Here is a 17346-nt window from a genome sequence, read left to right on the forward strand (position 1 = left end):
TTAGAAATAAACATAACCTGATGCAAGGGAAACACCTTTCTGTAGCACTAGATTATACATTTGCATTGTGGCATCATTAGATGAATGGTAAATGTGAACGAGAAGTTATCACCGGTGCTATTTGTGCTCTCTGTTGTTCAGCATTATTGTGATAGTGTAAGAGTCAATGTAAGTTTGAAAGAATCTGTAGTTATATTCATGAAAATATGAACTGTAAAATATGCATTTGAAGTAAATGGCATGTCACACTGCATCAAAAGGACTGGTGCTAACAGAGTTGACAACGAAGAGCCACAGAATATGCATAATTTAGTACTTAAAACACCTGAAAAGCTACAAAATAATATAGACAAAGGTCTTCACACACAGGTTTAACACAATTTCTTATATTTTCATTGCTTAGCACTAGCAAGAAGAACATCTTGCCTCTCTCTGAAGCATAATTTGGTTTGGCCAGGGGGCTCTGATTGCAGCCCTGTTAATTCAGTTCCTTTTCCTCTGAATCTAAAGCCAGTCAAAGCCTCCTCCAGGGGCCTCATGTATAAATGGTGCGTACGCACAGAAATGTTGCGTAAGAACTTTTCCACGTTCAAATCGCGATGTATAAAACCTACACTTGGCGTAAAGCCACGCACTTTTCCACGGTACCTCATGCCTTGTCGTACGCAAGTTCTCCGCTCGGTTTTGCAAACTGGCGGCACCCAGCGTCAAAGCAATGGTACTGTTCTTGTGTGATTACTCATTATTTTCATGACGCGGCTTTATAAATACACAGAAACTAACCGCATATTGTTTATTAGTGTAATGCATCTGATTGTAATTAACTCGTAACAATATAATGGTCCAGGGAACAGCCATAGTATTCCAAATACCATAACTGCTTTAGCGTTGTTACTCTCACTTCTATTTCTTCTTCTTCTTTCAGCTCCTCCCGTTAGGAGTTGCCACAGCGGATCATCTTTTTCCATATTACTCTCACTGCACGACTCGGAGTATTTATATCACTGTATCTGAGTGTGAATCACAGCAGCAGCTGATCGGAAAGAGAATTATCGGTATACGGCATTAAGCACACGCTGTCTCTGCCACTGCAAAATGTTTTAAAGCCTTTCCTGTACGGACCTCGCGGTTCAGAAACAGTTTAATCCCAAGAACTTTAAATGCACTCAATCAATTGCTCCTTGTAGAACGGTTTGTACTTATAAGTACAATCACCCCACTGTAAACTTGCACTACAGTTATAATATCTCACAACCTGGGCCACTTTATAAAGCGTATTTACATATGATGACGGTATCATTTTTAAGGTGAAATGAAGCAAAATATGTTTGTTAAATTATACACATAAAACTTTAACTTCATTTAAATAATATATATTCTTCACTGGGAGTGTCGTGAAGGATAGAATAATTAAACATGTACTACGAAGATATTTCAATGTTCTTTAAACGTTTTGAAGAATCGGCCAAGCTTACAGATGGCTTAACGTCTATTACAGAGCTGATTGTATGGCGATCGGTTACTTGGGGAAAGAAAAGCAAGGACTCTTGGGGCGGCCACGCCAATATATAATGAATATAAAACAGAAAGAGAAAATAACAACACAGCTAAAAACACAGCGACAAATTTCGACAAAAGATAAATGCTTGTCATGAGCACGAGGCTCATGAAACACATGTTTAATAATGTGCTTTAGCTCCTATCATCATGAAAATGACATCATGTATACATCTCAGTATTTTAGTTATTCAGAGAGCTGTAATATCACAAATGTAATCGACTCTGTGTCCAGTTGGAGGAAGAGAGCCAGTTTAAGAAGCAAGTAGTGATTCACACACATAGATCACATACGAGTAGAAGATCAAATACAAAACAAAGCATTTAACGTGCTACTTTAGTTACGATGTGATTTGAGAAACTGGTTAATTAAACGATTTTAAGATGAAGTTTATGATGTTCTATTTTAATGACAAAATAAACTACGTGATTAAAGTGGAAATGTCGAGATTAAAGTTGACATTTCGTGCTTTTTCCCCACCGTTTGCCTTTTTTCTCTGTACCCTAATAAGCTTTCATATGACACTCAGACAGTGGGCTACAACTCGGCTTTTCACGGCAACTTTGATATGTGACTTCTTTTTTATTTCCGGCACTGTGCGATTTTGTGAATGTGAGCTTTCAAGTTTCTCCAACACGCTATGTCACTCAATCAACTTCATTTTGTTGATTATACCACGGTTTATTTGAATAAATAGTATGTTTTTCATTTGCCTCCACTTGGTATTCGCTGAAATTCTTATATTTTCCCCCGTGCTTTTCCCATTGTCTTTTCACAGAAGGCTGCGCTTAAGGGCGATTTATATTGATTTGCATATTCAAAGAGGCGTAATTCTGGGAGGATTTGGGGCGTTACAAAATGCGCGTGCACGGCGTTAGTTTTCACGCTGATCGGGATTTATGTAGAGGAAGAACGTGGAAGTTGGAGATGCGCACAGATTCCTGCATCTGGATTTTTCTGTGCGTAAGCACATTTCGGCTTTTGTGCTTACGCCATGTTATAGTGCGAGTTCTACGCACGGCCTTATACATGAGGCCCCAGATGTCTGACTCTTTTTTACTGCAGGATAGTGGTCAGTTTTAATTGCCCTTTGCACATCTGCTTATTTCATTTTTTCAGTATTCTTTGAATAACTGGCATTCAAAAAATAATGACATTATGATTGGATATTTAATGTGTAAATGACTTTTCATAATGTAATGATTTAAGCTCATACTCAAAGGAATAGCATTTTTACTGTAGTTTTACTGCACATTATTGGCAATTTGTCATCCTGCATTTTTTAGTGCTAATTTCTAATTGTTACCCGTGAGTGTGAAAAGATCCCAGATACACAACTTTTCCATTAGGTACCATGGGATTCCAGTCCTTATCCACATTTCTAACGCACAAGTTGATTCACTTGTACCTTTATTACTGGGTGACATAAGAGTGTGCATTATTATTTACATTACTAGAAATAAATAGGTACCAAAAAAACAGAATAATAATGCCTCCTATAAAAACTAGTTTGAAAGATAGTATATAATAAAACCGGAGTCTCAGTTTTTGGACTCAGAGTGTGGGAATTTTTTTTTTTCAAGAACTGCACAACCCTGAATTTACAATGCACAAATAAATATAAATTCAACTATGACATTTAAGCTTTTCTTGAATTGTGATATTACCACTGAAAAGACTGTTTTATTTACTGAAAAAAAGATTTTTAAAATAAAAATAATATAAAAGAAATAAAGAAAATGTGCCAAAACAAAACAAGACAAATGGCATGCACAAATAGAAAGAAATGACAAAACCATGTAAATAAAAGGATAACTAACTGTATTGAGCAATTTATATCTCTGCCTTTTTGTCTTACACACTTAAGTGAACTAAACTTTACACAGACATAAGTGCAATCCCCACGTATAGTTTAACTTACAAATATCGAATAGGTATAAAACACCAAAATACATCTTTATGTTACAACTGTTTATAAGGAAAAGTTGTAGTGGAACTAGAGAATATAATAATGCCCTTCTGTGTAAGGCACTATTGGCACTCGCACCAGTAGATGCAAGGACAGTTTCTACACATAGGTCATAAGGTTGCTGAACGGTCAATCACAACAACAAAGATTTTATATATGTAGGATCAAGGAGACTGAGGTTTGCACCTTGGGTGTTCTGTGTAGAGTTTGCATATTCTCCCCATGTCTGGGTGGATATCATGTGGGTGCTCTGGTTTCCTCCGAAAGTCAATAGATGTACAGGTTGGATAGACTGGCATTTCTCAATTTGGCCCTAATGAGAGTGTGTGTGTGTGTGTGTTTGCCTTGCAATGGGCTATGCCTTGTGTACATGTTGTTCCTACTTTGAGAATGATGCCTGTGGGGATGTGCTCCAGCTTCCCTGTGACCCTGCCCTGGATGAATGTGTTAGGGAAATTGATAGATGGATGGATGGATATACATACTGTATATCTTGTATGCTATGTATATTTTTATTGATATATTTTTGCATTGTGTTTTTTGTCAACTATTCTGAGGAGACATGTGAGCAGGAATTTCATTCTGCTGAGTGGACACGATAGAAAACTTGACTTGACTCGCTTATTTCTGTCTTCTGTTTCCATTCAAATATTCAAATTGAGTCATTTTAAATTAAAATTCTTGAATTCTTTTGGAATCGTTAAAAAACTGCTTGCACTTGAAAATTGTTGATTGCAACAGAATAATTTTTAAGTAAGTTCTTTTTAATTACATTTTAAACACTGGTAATCCAATTAATTTTAAAATGTCAGTAATGTGCTGTCTATTATAACTGAAAACTACCTTTTTTAATCTTTCAATAAAAACAGAGATCAAATAATGAGTAAGCAGTATGTTCTTACCCTCTGGTGGCTCCAGCCCCTTTGGTCCAGAAGGCAGGAATCCCCCCATTGCCCATTCAATCATTTGCTTGTTCTGAATATCCACTGTTTTGGAAGTGTCTGTCTCATCATTTTCAGGACATGATTGGAAGATTTTTCCAGCCCGGCTACTAGCAACCTTAAAAATCAAGAGAAGAAACTTTCTCAACATGTTGACTGCCTCAAATAACTGAGAATAACTAGAAGTTCTCTGAAGTCATCCAAAGAGCAGTAAGTACAACAGATTTTCACAATTTGGCTATAATTCCAATGCTTTCTGAAAAAAACATTTCCCATTAGGTTTAAAAATTAATACATTTCTCTGTGCACCCAGCCTTAAGTGGGCAACATATTTATGAGAACACACTACAATGCACTTTCGTCTGTCTATGCTGAGTGGTTGTTGGGGTTACCCTATTTTACTATTAGGGTCACAGGAAATCACTTTGAAAAGTTTGGTCAGACAGACAGATATTACATTTTATATATAAATATATACAGTATATATTCAGTACATAATCTGTGACACTGTCAGTATATGGCCTGTTTATATACAGTAGTATATTGTTTTACACAAGCACATAGGGAGCAACTAGCAACATAAGGATGACATCCTCCCAGGGTGTAGTTGTTAACTTCTTTTGCCCTTAATTGCAGAACTGAACAAGACATGCACAGAAAAACTTAACATCACTTCCAGTAGCCACTTGGAAGTCCCTTACCCTCCCACCACAACAGGTATTTATCTGGTATAGCATCTCTCAGACCAGATGTCATCAGTCACTTTTGAACTCGCAACTGAGAAGGAGAACATTCCCTCAGAAAACCCCATCTAATTTGCCACAGTTGCATTCAGCAGATGCAGAGCATTCATTTTGTTGTTTCTTTCAGTATTTGAACTTTTAATATTTTGTCACTTTGTTCGTTATTAAATGGGATACACTTTACCTTTTCCCTTCATTTCTTACTATAAATATAGCAAGAGCATAGTTGAGGGCTTTTGTTGCTGTTTAACCAAACATCAGAATGGACAAGAAGCATGATTTACATTTTTTTAGTAACAGTGTCATTGCTGGCAGCAGATGTGGTGGTTTCTGCATCTGATGAAACAGCTCTTGTTCTGCGATTAACATGCTGTATACACTACAGCCTCTAAACTTTACTAAGAATGCTGCCATAAACAAAAAACATTGATTCTATTTTGTGGACAAAAACTCTTGCCAATTAAAGATGTCAGAGGTGAATGGCTAGACTGGATCAAATTAACAAAAAGGCCATAGATACTCAAATAACAGTGGAAGAAGTGGTGTGGTGTGTGGAAGGGTATCACTGAATGCTTAACTCCTCAAACCTTGAAGTAGATGAGGTGAAATTTGGATTTCAATGTATGAATGTATGCCCAAAAAAATCAACTGTAGTTAGAACAAAAATTTCTAAGGACTGTTTACAAAACCCATTCAAGGAATTCAGACTGACCTGGAGGCAAAAGTAAATCCTACTCTGCACTAAACATGGAACATAATAAAGTGTCCATTGAGTAGGTATATGCATTTATTTTGGACAGACTCTGCTTTAATTCAAGGTTGAGCTTTCCAAGGACAATTGGGTATAATCTAAACACCAACACTAGATAGGACAGATTCAATTGAACAGAGACTGACTTAGAAACTCTTTGAGTGGATAACAGAGGGAAAAGTTGATTATGGCACTTATACAAATGCATGAAGAGATGAACTTTTTTTTTCATTCTCTGTATTAGGACAAAAAGTAAAAATATTTTTAATTACAAGATTTAACAGCACCTATCTTTCATAGGGAACGTATAAAGAGCATGCAGATGCTAATCAGCTTACTGTCCCAAATTATGCTTAATCAGTTAGTACTACATGAAGGGACATTTGTTACAACATAAAATCTGAGATGTACAGTATAAGGCCAGCTGACAGCTGTGACTTTTTTATGTTCAGGTTATTATCTCACTTTGCTGCATGTAAAATAGTGAAAAAGCAGGCTAATACAAAACCTTATTTCAAATTTGTAATGTAACAAAAATGTAGGCTAAGCATAAGGAAGAATAGAAATCTAGATATATTATAATATGACATTGAAAAATTAAATGAATGTATGAGTGAATAGATAAAAATTTGCATATAAAATACAAATTTTCATTTTGTGGCATTTAATACTTGTTTGTTGATTGCACTGTATTATTAGGAAATTAAAATAAAAAAACCTGCACATATAGTTATGCAAGGCATAAAAGTTAAACACACCAAGGATTTATTTAACAACTTTTAATTCTGTGTATTAATATACTTAAATAAATTTACAATATTAAAAAAATAAATGATATAATCATTTTCAGTAATAGATGAATTCCTTTATTGACAAATCAACCTACAAATTAAGGAGATGTGTGACCCACCTGGAGCACCTCGTAAATTGCTTTTTTGTACATGGGTTGCTTGTTATACGTTGGCTGGTGAAATGCATTGGAAAATGAACTCAAAGGCATTAATTTCTCAACACAGACCTACGAAAGGAACAAAGATCATTATAGTGACTTAGTGAATACATAAACCTAATAATGTAATAGATTCATGTAATTACAAATTTGTTGTTTTAATATATAAACCTTTCCATTTTATAACACAAAGGTAATGGCACAAGATCAAACAGATTAGGGTACATAGGTGATTAGGTGCATATCTTTATCACCATTACATACAAAACAGAAAGCCACCTGGGGGAAAGCTTCTATCACATGACTCATGAACACATACTCATGCTCACTCACACCAGGCCATTATAACATATTGAGAAAGAAACTGCAGTATCTTAAGAAACAATGAGGAACAAAGCACTTCCAGTTTGAAAATATATTTTTTTAAATTAAGTCTTGAGCTTTGAGGTTTATGTTCTGTGAGGTGTTCTGGATCTTTTTTAATGTGTGTATAATATTGTCTACAGTGCACTAAAAAGTAAAATATATTATTTGAATGACTGGGTGCTGTCAGATCGGTAGAGTTAATGTGGGTGAAAAATATAAATGTGAACCCTAATACTGCTATTATACAATTTATACAATAGCAGAGAATTCAGTAACATATAAAAAAGTTCAAATATACCAGTTAATCAGTGAAAGCAGCTTAGCCAAGGGTAGTGACAACAGTGTAATACCAACAACAGAAAATGTACAATATAGATAGATAGATAGATAGATAGATAGATAGATAGATAGATAGATAGATAGATAGATAGATAGATAGAACTGTATTGGTCCCCGCTATCAATAAGTGAAACATTAAGCCCCCTTTCACAAATATTATAAGTGATTTACTGTAAAACATGATTCCCCTTTTTGTTAAGAAATAATCTGTGTCTCACTGATGTCAGTAATGCATTGATAATGTAGTATGTTTTAGTTCTTCTGAAGAGGTGTAGATAACTCAAGATTGTCATTTAAATTTTTCTTATTTCTGTCCAGCTTACTTTGTAAATGCTTTTATAGTCATTACATAATTCTATAATTAATATTTGAAAAGCATGTTTAGTGACTTCAGTCATTTTTATGTTAAACTATGTCTTCAGATACAATAATAATTAGAAAAATGTTAAGCAAATCATGTTACTCAGAAGAATTTAGATAAACTGTTGGATATGTATTTTGCAGTGGTGAAACCTGGATATACTCATTGTTGGTTTGATGCCCTTTTTAAAGAACATTTACTTAATTAAACAAAATATTTAATTTGTAATAAGGTATAAATACCAACCACAGAAAATTTGCCATCGCCAAACCACATGACCCATCTGGTTCCCTCAGCAGCCCGGCTTCTTCCGGTCATCCCCCAGGAAACAATGCGTCCTGGCCACCAGGAGAATCCCCGTAGCTTTCCCCAAACCAGTTCACCGATTCCAAAACCACGTCCATCCTAAAAGAAACAGACAGTAGGGAGGCTTATTTACGATTAATAGTTCCTTAGGTATTTTCACCTTCTGCTTTATCTTGTTCCCACCAAAACATCTATCAATATTTTAAAAATATAAAAAAGTACATATTTTAAAAATGATAAATATTTTTTATGATCAACTTGATATTATAATAACATTGGCAAAATATATATATATTATGGGTATTATAATCTTTCAGGATTAAAGACAACTGAAATCCATTGAGTATACACACTATATTTCAAGCTTTTTAGATACTGTGATGGATGATTTGATAAATTAGTGATTGCCAGGCTGGAAAAGTGCAAATCTAGTCAAACATGATGGCTTATTCATTTGCCTACACAAAACACTTATCAATAATCATTCTAAACATACATTCTCTCTTCTGTTCTCTTGCCATACTTCTTTCCAGCTACTTTCATGCTATTTCTGAAACTAGTCTAAATTTTTAAATACTATTAGGAAGAAGCTGTTTAGAGTCATTCCTGACATTCAGTTGTAAGGTATTCCCCAGAGTCACTTCTTGGGTCAGAAGCTCCCCTATAAGGCCAGTTGGCTCCAGGCTACAATGTCCTGTGGCAACCTCTAGGCCTAGTATTGCTCTACACACTGGCTGGCACCAACTACTGGACTGCAAACCTTTCTTCTATAAAGCTGCATCTTGCTATAGATAGATAGATAGATAGATAGATAGATAGATAGATAGATAGATAGATAGATAGATAGATAGATAGATAGATAGATAGACCCTGTGTTAGGTCTAAAAGATACCATAGTACCTAAAAACTGAGCTATACAAGTGTATAATAAGACCAGTACTGCTATGAGGCTTAGAAAAATTGGGAATGAGAAAGCAGGAAAGACATGTCTTGGAGAGGACTGAAATTATTATTCTGGGTTACTAAGGGTGAGAGAGGAAAAGGAGTAAAGACATGAAAGCAAGCCTTGGAAAAATCAACATCATTAATAACTATTCATATGGTTAAAGTAAAGACCATATAAATGCAGTTTTAAAAATGCGAGCCACGCAAAGGGAGATAGAAAGGCAGAAATTGAAATGGTCATATAACATCAAGAATGACTTGTTACAGAAAGGATTGAAGGACTGACAAAAAGTAGCAACAATTGACAAGGGAGGCTGACCACCTCATTGAGAGACAATACAGCCTGACGATGATTACAATAATATTTTTTTAGTTATTTTCATTAAAATTAATTATAAGAAAATGTTAATGAAATAGTTGACCAAAATGAAAATGTTATGGCTGTTTTCCTTCCATGAGAATAACTATGGAGAGAATAATCAACAAATTTTTAGTTTGGTTAAGCAGAATCAGATCACATTGTCCATAAAATTGGGCTATATATATAACAAATATACTGTATAAGCAAATATAATAAAATATAACAAAATACTCCTACTTTCTCTTTCAATTTTATGTAATTGTTCAATGTGATTTTGTGACACAAGAGGTAATGGTATACATTATCTACAGCAGAATGCGGTTGATCACATGTATAAACAAAGAGGGTTTGTTGCTACAAAAATGTGCCTATTTGTCTCCGATTACAAAAATAAAGAAAGATTAGTTATTGAAGGGAATGATGCTGACACTACAGCAGTCTGTCACTCTTTAACTCAGTTGAAATAATTTTAGTGAATCAGCATACAATTTAAGTTTTATATTTGAAACTAGGGGGTTACCCCCTATTTGCTTCGCTCGCCAGCCACTTCGCGTCTCTGCCGCTCATGTTGTGAAGAGGGGGGCTGAACACACCCCAAGGAGACGCGGACAAGGAAACCCCCTTTTAAACGGTGACACAATGGGAAACAAATACATTTTTTTTACTTCCTCTTTGCTCTATCAGCTGTTGGCTTGCCGCTGCTGCCGTGCCACATGATCTGCATCTTGTGCGGCGCTTCAAACATTTAAAAGCCTGTACAGCAGCTGTATTTGTCATCTTCTCTTTGTCTTTTATTTCTGACCCCAGGTGTGGTTAAATCTCTCTCGTGGGGCACGAGTTCTTGATATTTTTTAGTTTATAATTAAATTAATTATAATTAAATTAAATATAAAGTGGAATAAGAATCTGCAAATCTAAAAACATCACATTAAATTCTGAAAAGAATGAAACCAAACATATATATGTAGGTTTTAAAATAAGGCCAATTTAAAGCGTGACAAAAAAGTGATATAAAAACATCACATAAAATCATTGCACAAAATCGTTGCACTTTTACACATGGATTTTATATATATATATATATATATATATATATATATATATATATATATATATATATATATATAGTAGACTAGCATATCATTTAAAACACAAAGTACAAAACTATCTAAAACATGTGTTTTTGTTTTTTTTACTTCTCCTGGTTATGATTTTATTCACAAAATTATCATTTTGCATAATTTGTATGGAGGAATATTTCGGACAAAATTAAATAAATAAATGCATAAATAAATAAAAGTACTGTGAAATGTGAGCATAAATAAATAAATGTGTCATGAAATGAGAGCCAAAATAAATAAATATGCCATGAAATGAGAGTACAAATAAATAAATGTGTCATGAAATATGTTTTTTGTTGCTTATTTATTTATTTCATTTTGTCCATAACATTCCTGCAAACCGTCATGAAATACGACTTGAAATAAAACTGTCACTTTCACTCGTCAAAGTTGAGAGGGTGGGCTCTAACACGCCCTCTAGTTACTGATTGGTGAATCAATAGCACAAGAATTAATTAGAAAAATGCTTACTACTGCCTATGAAATGGATTCTGTCTAAGATATTACGTATTTCAGAGAGAATTGATTTATCGGAAGAAATTACAATGTTGGCGGCCCCATTAGACTCCGATGTAGATGAAACTATTTTTGAAACTATCGAAGAACAGGTGGAACGGACTCTACTACACTCCAGTTCAGGTGACACAGTTCCCTGCTCTGGACGTCCATCCTTTGACATTCCAGCTGAGTCAATAGAACACCTTCTGTTATGTGGTTTAAAAGCACGACAGATTGCAGATCTATATGGTGTATCGGAGAAGACGATCACAAGGCGAATGAGCCAGTTTGATATACGGTAAGCTGCAACGGCTGTATTACTTTAGATACATTGACATGGAATGCCCAAAGCAGCTCCAACTAATATTTTGAACTGAGTATTTGACCCTTGTTTTACAAGTATAAAGTCAGGTGCATATTCGCAGCTACTTTCTCAAACAACTCTACAGCTCTGATCAGTGGCAAAGTTGTTGTCACATTTCACAGTACCTTTATTTATTTACACATTTATTTATTTAATTAATTTTGTCCGAAATATTCCTCCATAAATTTGACCCTTAAAATCAATTTCAACAAAATTAGTCTAAAAACTGAATTACCATATTTGCAGCACCAAATTTCTACCTAAAACTATCGTCACCATTTCCCTCCTCCGACTGTGACATTTACAACATGTACTTAGAATTCTTTTTTCTCTGAATTTTATGCTACTGCTATGTTGGCCAGACTGGCCATGGAATCAGATGTTAAGACTGGCCGAGTGTCATTATCATCAACAGTGACACTGTTCACCATTTGTCATACTTGAGTGTATCAATGATCTCCAGGAATACTCCTGGATGCTTTAGAGGAAAGGAGAAGAGAGGACATGAGAGAAGGAGTGTGAATATTTTGTGCAGGTCAGCTAGGCATTGCCTTTGCTTATTCTAAAGAAAAACTGTGGACCTGCCTTGATTTTTACCAGTAACATTATAAGTTGGAGCTTTGAATTTCCTTTACTCAGCTTTATTACAGCTTGTAACAGCTGGATCTCCTTTTATTGATTTATATTACATAATTATGGACTAGGTTTATAAATCTGTTAAATATTTTATATAAAAACGTTCTTATATATTAAAATATTGCACTACTGTGTAATGTTCTATTCATTTTTTTTAAATCAGTGTATATGCTCTATACATGTTGTATTACAGAGCAATAAGCAAGATTTTATTGAACACAAAAATATTATAGTTGTTTATGTATATACAATTGTTTTACACCTAGCTGTTTGTCTATCTGCTGTATGTTAATGCAACAACTTTTCTTGTATATATACTTTGAGCATACACAGAGAAGGTAAATAACATGACTATATCTCACTGCATTTTATTATTTCTATGTACATGTGTTCCTACATGACATACAGTAGTAGGCAAGGTGCTCAACAGCGAACTAAAAGGGGTGCAAGTTTAGTCCTCAGCACTGATCACTGTGTAGCCAGCCAGATTTCCACAGCAGGTGCTCCAGCTGTAGAATCATATAAGACATTTTTTACGTTGGATTTGGAACTCTAAAAATACCTATTAAAATACAATAGCTTTTATTGGCTTTTGTGGATTATAATTGCAATGGTATTATATACCTATCAAGTCAAGTCAAGTTGGGGAGCATGCACTGGTACAGTGCGTTGCCGCACCAACTACACAATGAAACAACTCAGGATCCCGGTTTGCAACCCCCCAGGCAGACACGCGATCCAGTCCCACCCTCTGGAAATGACCATCTATCTGCCGCAGCCAGGTGTTACGTGGGCGACCCATTGGCCTGGTCCAGCCACTCGGGTCCCCAACAATGAGGATCTTATGAGCCGGTTCACCCTCGGGGAAAACACGGCAATGGCCGTAGTGCCGTAACTTATGCTACCTCACAATGCAGGTAATGTGCCTCATTCAGGACTCCATGAGCAACTGCTCATTCGACACAAAGTCAAACCAATGGTACCCAAGGATTTTACGAACAGACACATTACCAAAGGAGTCCAGTCTTTGTCTCAGGTCGCTGGATAGCGTCCATGTCTCACAACCATACAGCAAGACAGGAAGCACCAGGACTCTAAAGACTTGGACCTTCGTCCTTTTGCATAGATATCGGGAGTGCCACACACTCCTTTCCAGCGACCTCGTGACCCCGCATGCTCTCCCAATCTATCGTCTGACTTCATAGGATGAGTCACTAGAGACATGAATGTCACTGCCAAGGCAAGTAAACTGCTCAAAATATATACCTATGTGTGTCTATAAATAAGTAGGAAAAGAAAACTTCCATGAAAAAAACATTATTTCTCCTAAAAAGATTAAAGAAATTGAAGATACAAAAAATGGATATCATAACAAATAATCAGTAACTGTACCATAAGCATTTTTTCATTAACTTTATAAATATTATTTATATTTTCAAAAAAAAGCAGTGGTAGCGCTGCTGCCTCGCAGTTAGGAGACCCGGGTTCGCCTCCCGGGTCCTCCCTGCATGGAGTTTGCATGTTCTCCCCGTGTCTGCGTGGGTTTCCTCCGGGTACTCCGGTTTCCTCCCACAGTCCAAAGACATGCCGGTTAGGTGGACTGGCGATTCTAAAATTGGCCCTAGTGTGTGCTTGGTGTGTTTGTGTGTGTCCTGTGGTGGGTTGGCACCCTGCCCAGGATTGGTTCCTGCCTTGTGCCCTGTGTTGGCTGGGATTGGTTCAAGCAGACTCCTGTGACCCTGTGTTCGGATTCAGCGGGTTGGAAAATGGATGGATGGATTTTCAAATTATGTAAAACAGGGTGGTTCTGATCAGTCTTTAAGGGTATCTATAGACACTTCTAATTAAACCTATCAAACAGTAAAAAGAAACAGCTGGGTAAGGTTATTAACAATAATTTTAACATAAATCTTCTTGATAATCTGTCAACGGTTAACCAATATTATGGCCAAATACCAGGCCTGTAGGATCAATATTTAACAAAAATAGAAATCTCACATTTTTACTATAGCTTTACAATATACTGTTCAGAAGATTCAGATATTGCATTGCAAAGCTGTATAAATTTCAATCACCCGTAAATAGTAAATATCTTATCAACTGCTTGCCACTTTCCTAGACTCGTTTACAAAGCCTCTGATACAGGGTGGGCTCAGTAAGAGATGTATTTTTAATGTTGCCCTCATCTTTTGTGATTCCGTGCACATGCACCTCACCTCATATTCAGCTTCATCATCGGTGGACTTTGAAGTAGTCTTCTCCACAGTTTCAGCTACAGTTGGTTCAGGGGTGGTGGCCACTGTGGGTGAGGCTGGGTCCGTGGGTTGCTGAGGGGCAAGCTGATTTGTAAGAACCTCATCTTCCTCCTTCTGTGCTTCATTCCCAGTGGATTCCTCCCGTACATTCATTACAGCAAGTTTGGCCTTTTTCTCTGCCTAAAGAAACAAACCAAGAAGATGAGAGATTAGTTTAGTGATTACCTTTAAATGCTATAGGAGAAAATAAAAAAAAAATATTAACTTTAGTTAAGCTTAAAAGAAAGAGCATGTACAACATAGCGCATTCTATTTATTAAATCTGTCTGGTTCCTGCAACAAATGGTTAGTTTCTTCAACACTGAGTCCAGAATTGGTTTGCTTTGTAATGTTTATTCACTTGGAGACCACAGCTGAGACCAAGATACAATGCATGTTTTTTGCTATTTGTATTGAAAAAAAAACAAACCTACTAATATCAAGTTAGACAGAAATAGACATATTCCCAAGCAAAATCCAATTTTTAAACATGTAAACATTCAGAACTTGCTTTATAGTGGATATGAAAAGGTATAAATTTAGATTTACCAAAAAAATTACCAGAGGACAGAAGCTAATGTTTTTCTTGTTTACAGAGAGGCCAATTTCATATCTTACAGTTTGCAACCAGCAATTGGAGAAAGTACGGGGCATGCATATGAAGAGAAGAATAATCTTTGTAATCACAGATTGCAGATACATCAAAGGTCACAGGAAGATTTAACCTTACAATTTGCAACTAGTGTGGATAGGTCTTTCTCGAAGCTTAACTTAACTATGAACAAGGCTCCATATTGCAATTTGACCCACAGCAGTTCTAGCTCACATAACAAAATGGCTTTGGATGCACTCAAAAATATACAACCACAAAAAATTACTGAACTAGGGTCTGCTTCCCTAATGTTCCACATGGCATAAATAGGGCATACTTCATACCCTATTCCCAAATCTGTGACACATTTGTCTGTGATCTCTGGTATAATTTATTAAATGCTACTACTTATAAAGCTCTTTATGTAAAATAAGCCTCCAGACTCTAGGTAGTTGCCTTATCACAAAGAATTTTGCTTTTTGCTACTACAAGCCTATTAATTCCACCTGCTACCAAATTCACACAATTTCCTATCTCTTCTGGGCTTTTATATAGCTGCAATGGAAAAGAAATTAAAACTACAGGTTGTCAAATTGGTTAGGGCTAGTGGTGTAACATTATTTGATCAGTGCTAGTGCAAAAACTAATTTATGTCATTTTGTACAGATACTGCAACATAAAATTATATTTGCTTGATCACCACAAAATTCAACTGACAGCTAGAGTCATTTTAAAAAAGTAAGCATTTCTGAAAAATTGCTTCATCCATTTGAGCAACTATTCACTTTACAGTGTTGTTACAGGAGTTGGCAAACATGAGAAGTGCTACAAAGGGCAGGTACAATACAATATAATGTAGGCATATTTCTACTACACACACTTGATGCTTTTAGATCTAGAATTACAGTATCTGCAAATGACTCTGATATTCATTATTAGGATCCACCATCAATCATTCAGTTTTTAAACCTATTTTATTCAGTGCAGGGTCAAAAAGAGCCATAACTGGTCAACCTGAATTCATGCATTTAGACCCTGAGAAAAAACTAAGGTCCCTAGAGAAAACTGTGATTTCTTTAATTAATGTAAAACTCTACAATATGCTGCATGTTTCCAGATGTCTTGATCACACTTCCTGTAATGAGTACATGCTTATGTCACATGACACCACACCCTCAGAACAGTAGCCAGATGACTGTTAAAGAATTAACTGTGACAAATGAAATGAAAATTGTAAGGTAGTTGCTGTAAAACTGACACAGGAGCAGAATGAGCACACTAAGCTTACATTGTTGGTAAATCATAAAATTTGGTGGTACACTGACTAAGTACTGTATTTATTAACTTCAACATCAAATATATTCTGGATATTTTGGTTGAAACACAAAATAAATGATATGTTTGAGTGAAACAAATATCTGCTCACACAATTATTATTCCAGGACAAATATGTGCCAGAAAATGTCATTTTATTACAGTATCATTGCAATTTTAGCTAAATGAATTGGAGGGAAAAGGAGACTTATCTTTTCAATATTGACACATTGCTCTCTCCAGACAATTAAAATACACAATGATATTTAAAGTATTTGACATCTGTATTCACTTAAAACCTCTTTATATTTATCTGGAATGCTGTAACCATACAGTTAGGGAATATTAAAAAAAAACAAACATGAGTGATAATAGAGATGATGACCACACATGTGAACATAATTGTTCTAAATAATCTACATTAAACCAAATTGTGTGCTTACATTGCTCCATTGCCTCACTGCTCTTCAAATTTATTTTTCTGTCATAATTGGAGAAAATGTATTAATTAGAAAATCTAGTTTGCATTGCATTAGACATTTTATATCCTGTATATTACTTTATTTTTGCTGCTACTTGTCTAATGGGCAAAGGTTTTACACTAAATGAATCATTATGATTTCCTTAAACTTGAAGAGATGGAAAGACTGAGAATATAGTGTATTAAAATTTGAAACATTTCATCTACAGGCAAAAAACAGAATATCTTTAGACAATATATCTTAGCATTAAAAATATCAACTTAATAACATTAAGGGGAAATCATTAAAAAAAATGTTGTGTATAATAAGTTATATGATATTCAGGAACACTTAGAAACATTGTAGGCACTTCCATTATATCAATAATAAAATAAAACAACAGCTTAAAATCATTAAAATGCATTAGGTCAATGCAGAAAATCTCTGGATGTTCCAGGCAGAACATTTCTGTTTGTT

At 35.3% G+C, this 17346-nt stretch overlaps 1 protein-coding gene across 8 annotated transcripts in view; it reads right to left on the reverse strand.

The window, feature by feature from the left end:
• dnmt3ab (DNA (cytosine-5-)-methyltransferase 3 alpha b) overlaps positions 1-17346 on the reverse strand; it is a 592789-nt gene that overhangs the window by 55780 nt on the left and 519663 nt on the right. For all 8 annotated transcript variants that reach the window (XM_039748778.1, XM_039748775.1, XM_039748773.1 and 5 more), the window contains 4 exons: positions 14425-14643; positions 8224-8382; positions 6873-6980; positions 4430-4586 (listed from right to left, as the gene is read on the reverse strand). In XM_039748778.1, the coding sequence (XP_039604712.1) occupies positions 4430-4586; positions 6873-6980; positions 8224-8382; positions 14425-14643 (643 nt within the window). The remainder of the gene's footprint in view (positions 1-4429; positions 4587-6872; positions 6981-8223; positions 8383-14424; positions 14644-17346) is intronic.

This window comes from Polypterus senegalus, chromosome 3 (genome assembly GCF_016835505.1).
Source record: "Polypterus senegalus isolate Bchr_013 chromosome 3, ASM1683550v1, whole genome shotgun sequence".
NCBI classification, from domain to species: Eukaryota; Metazoa; Chordata; class Cladistia; order Polypteriformes; family Polypteridae; genus Polypterus; species Polypterus senegalus.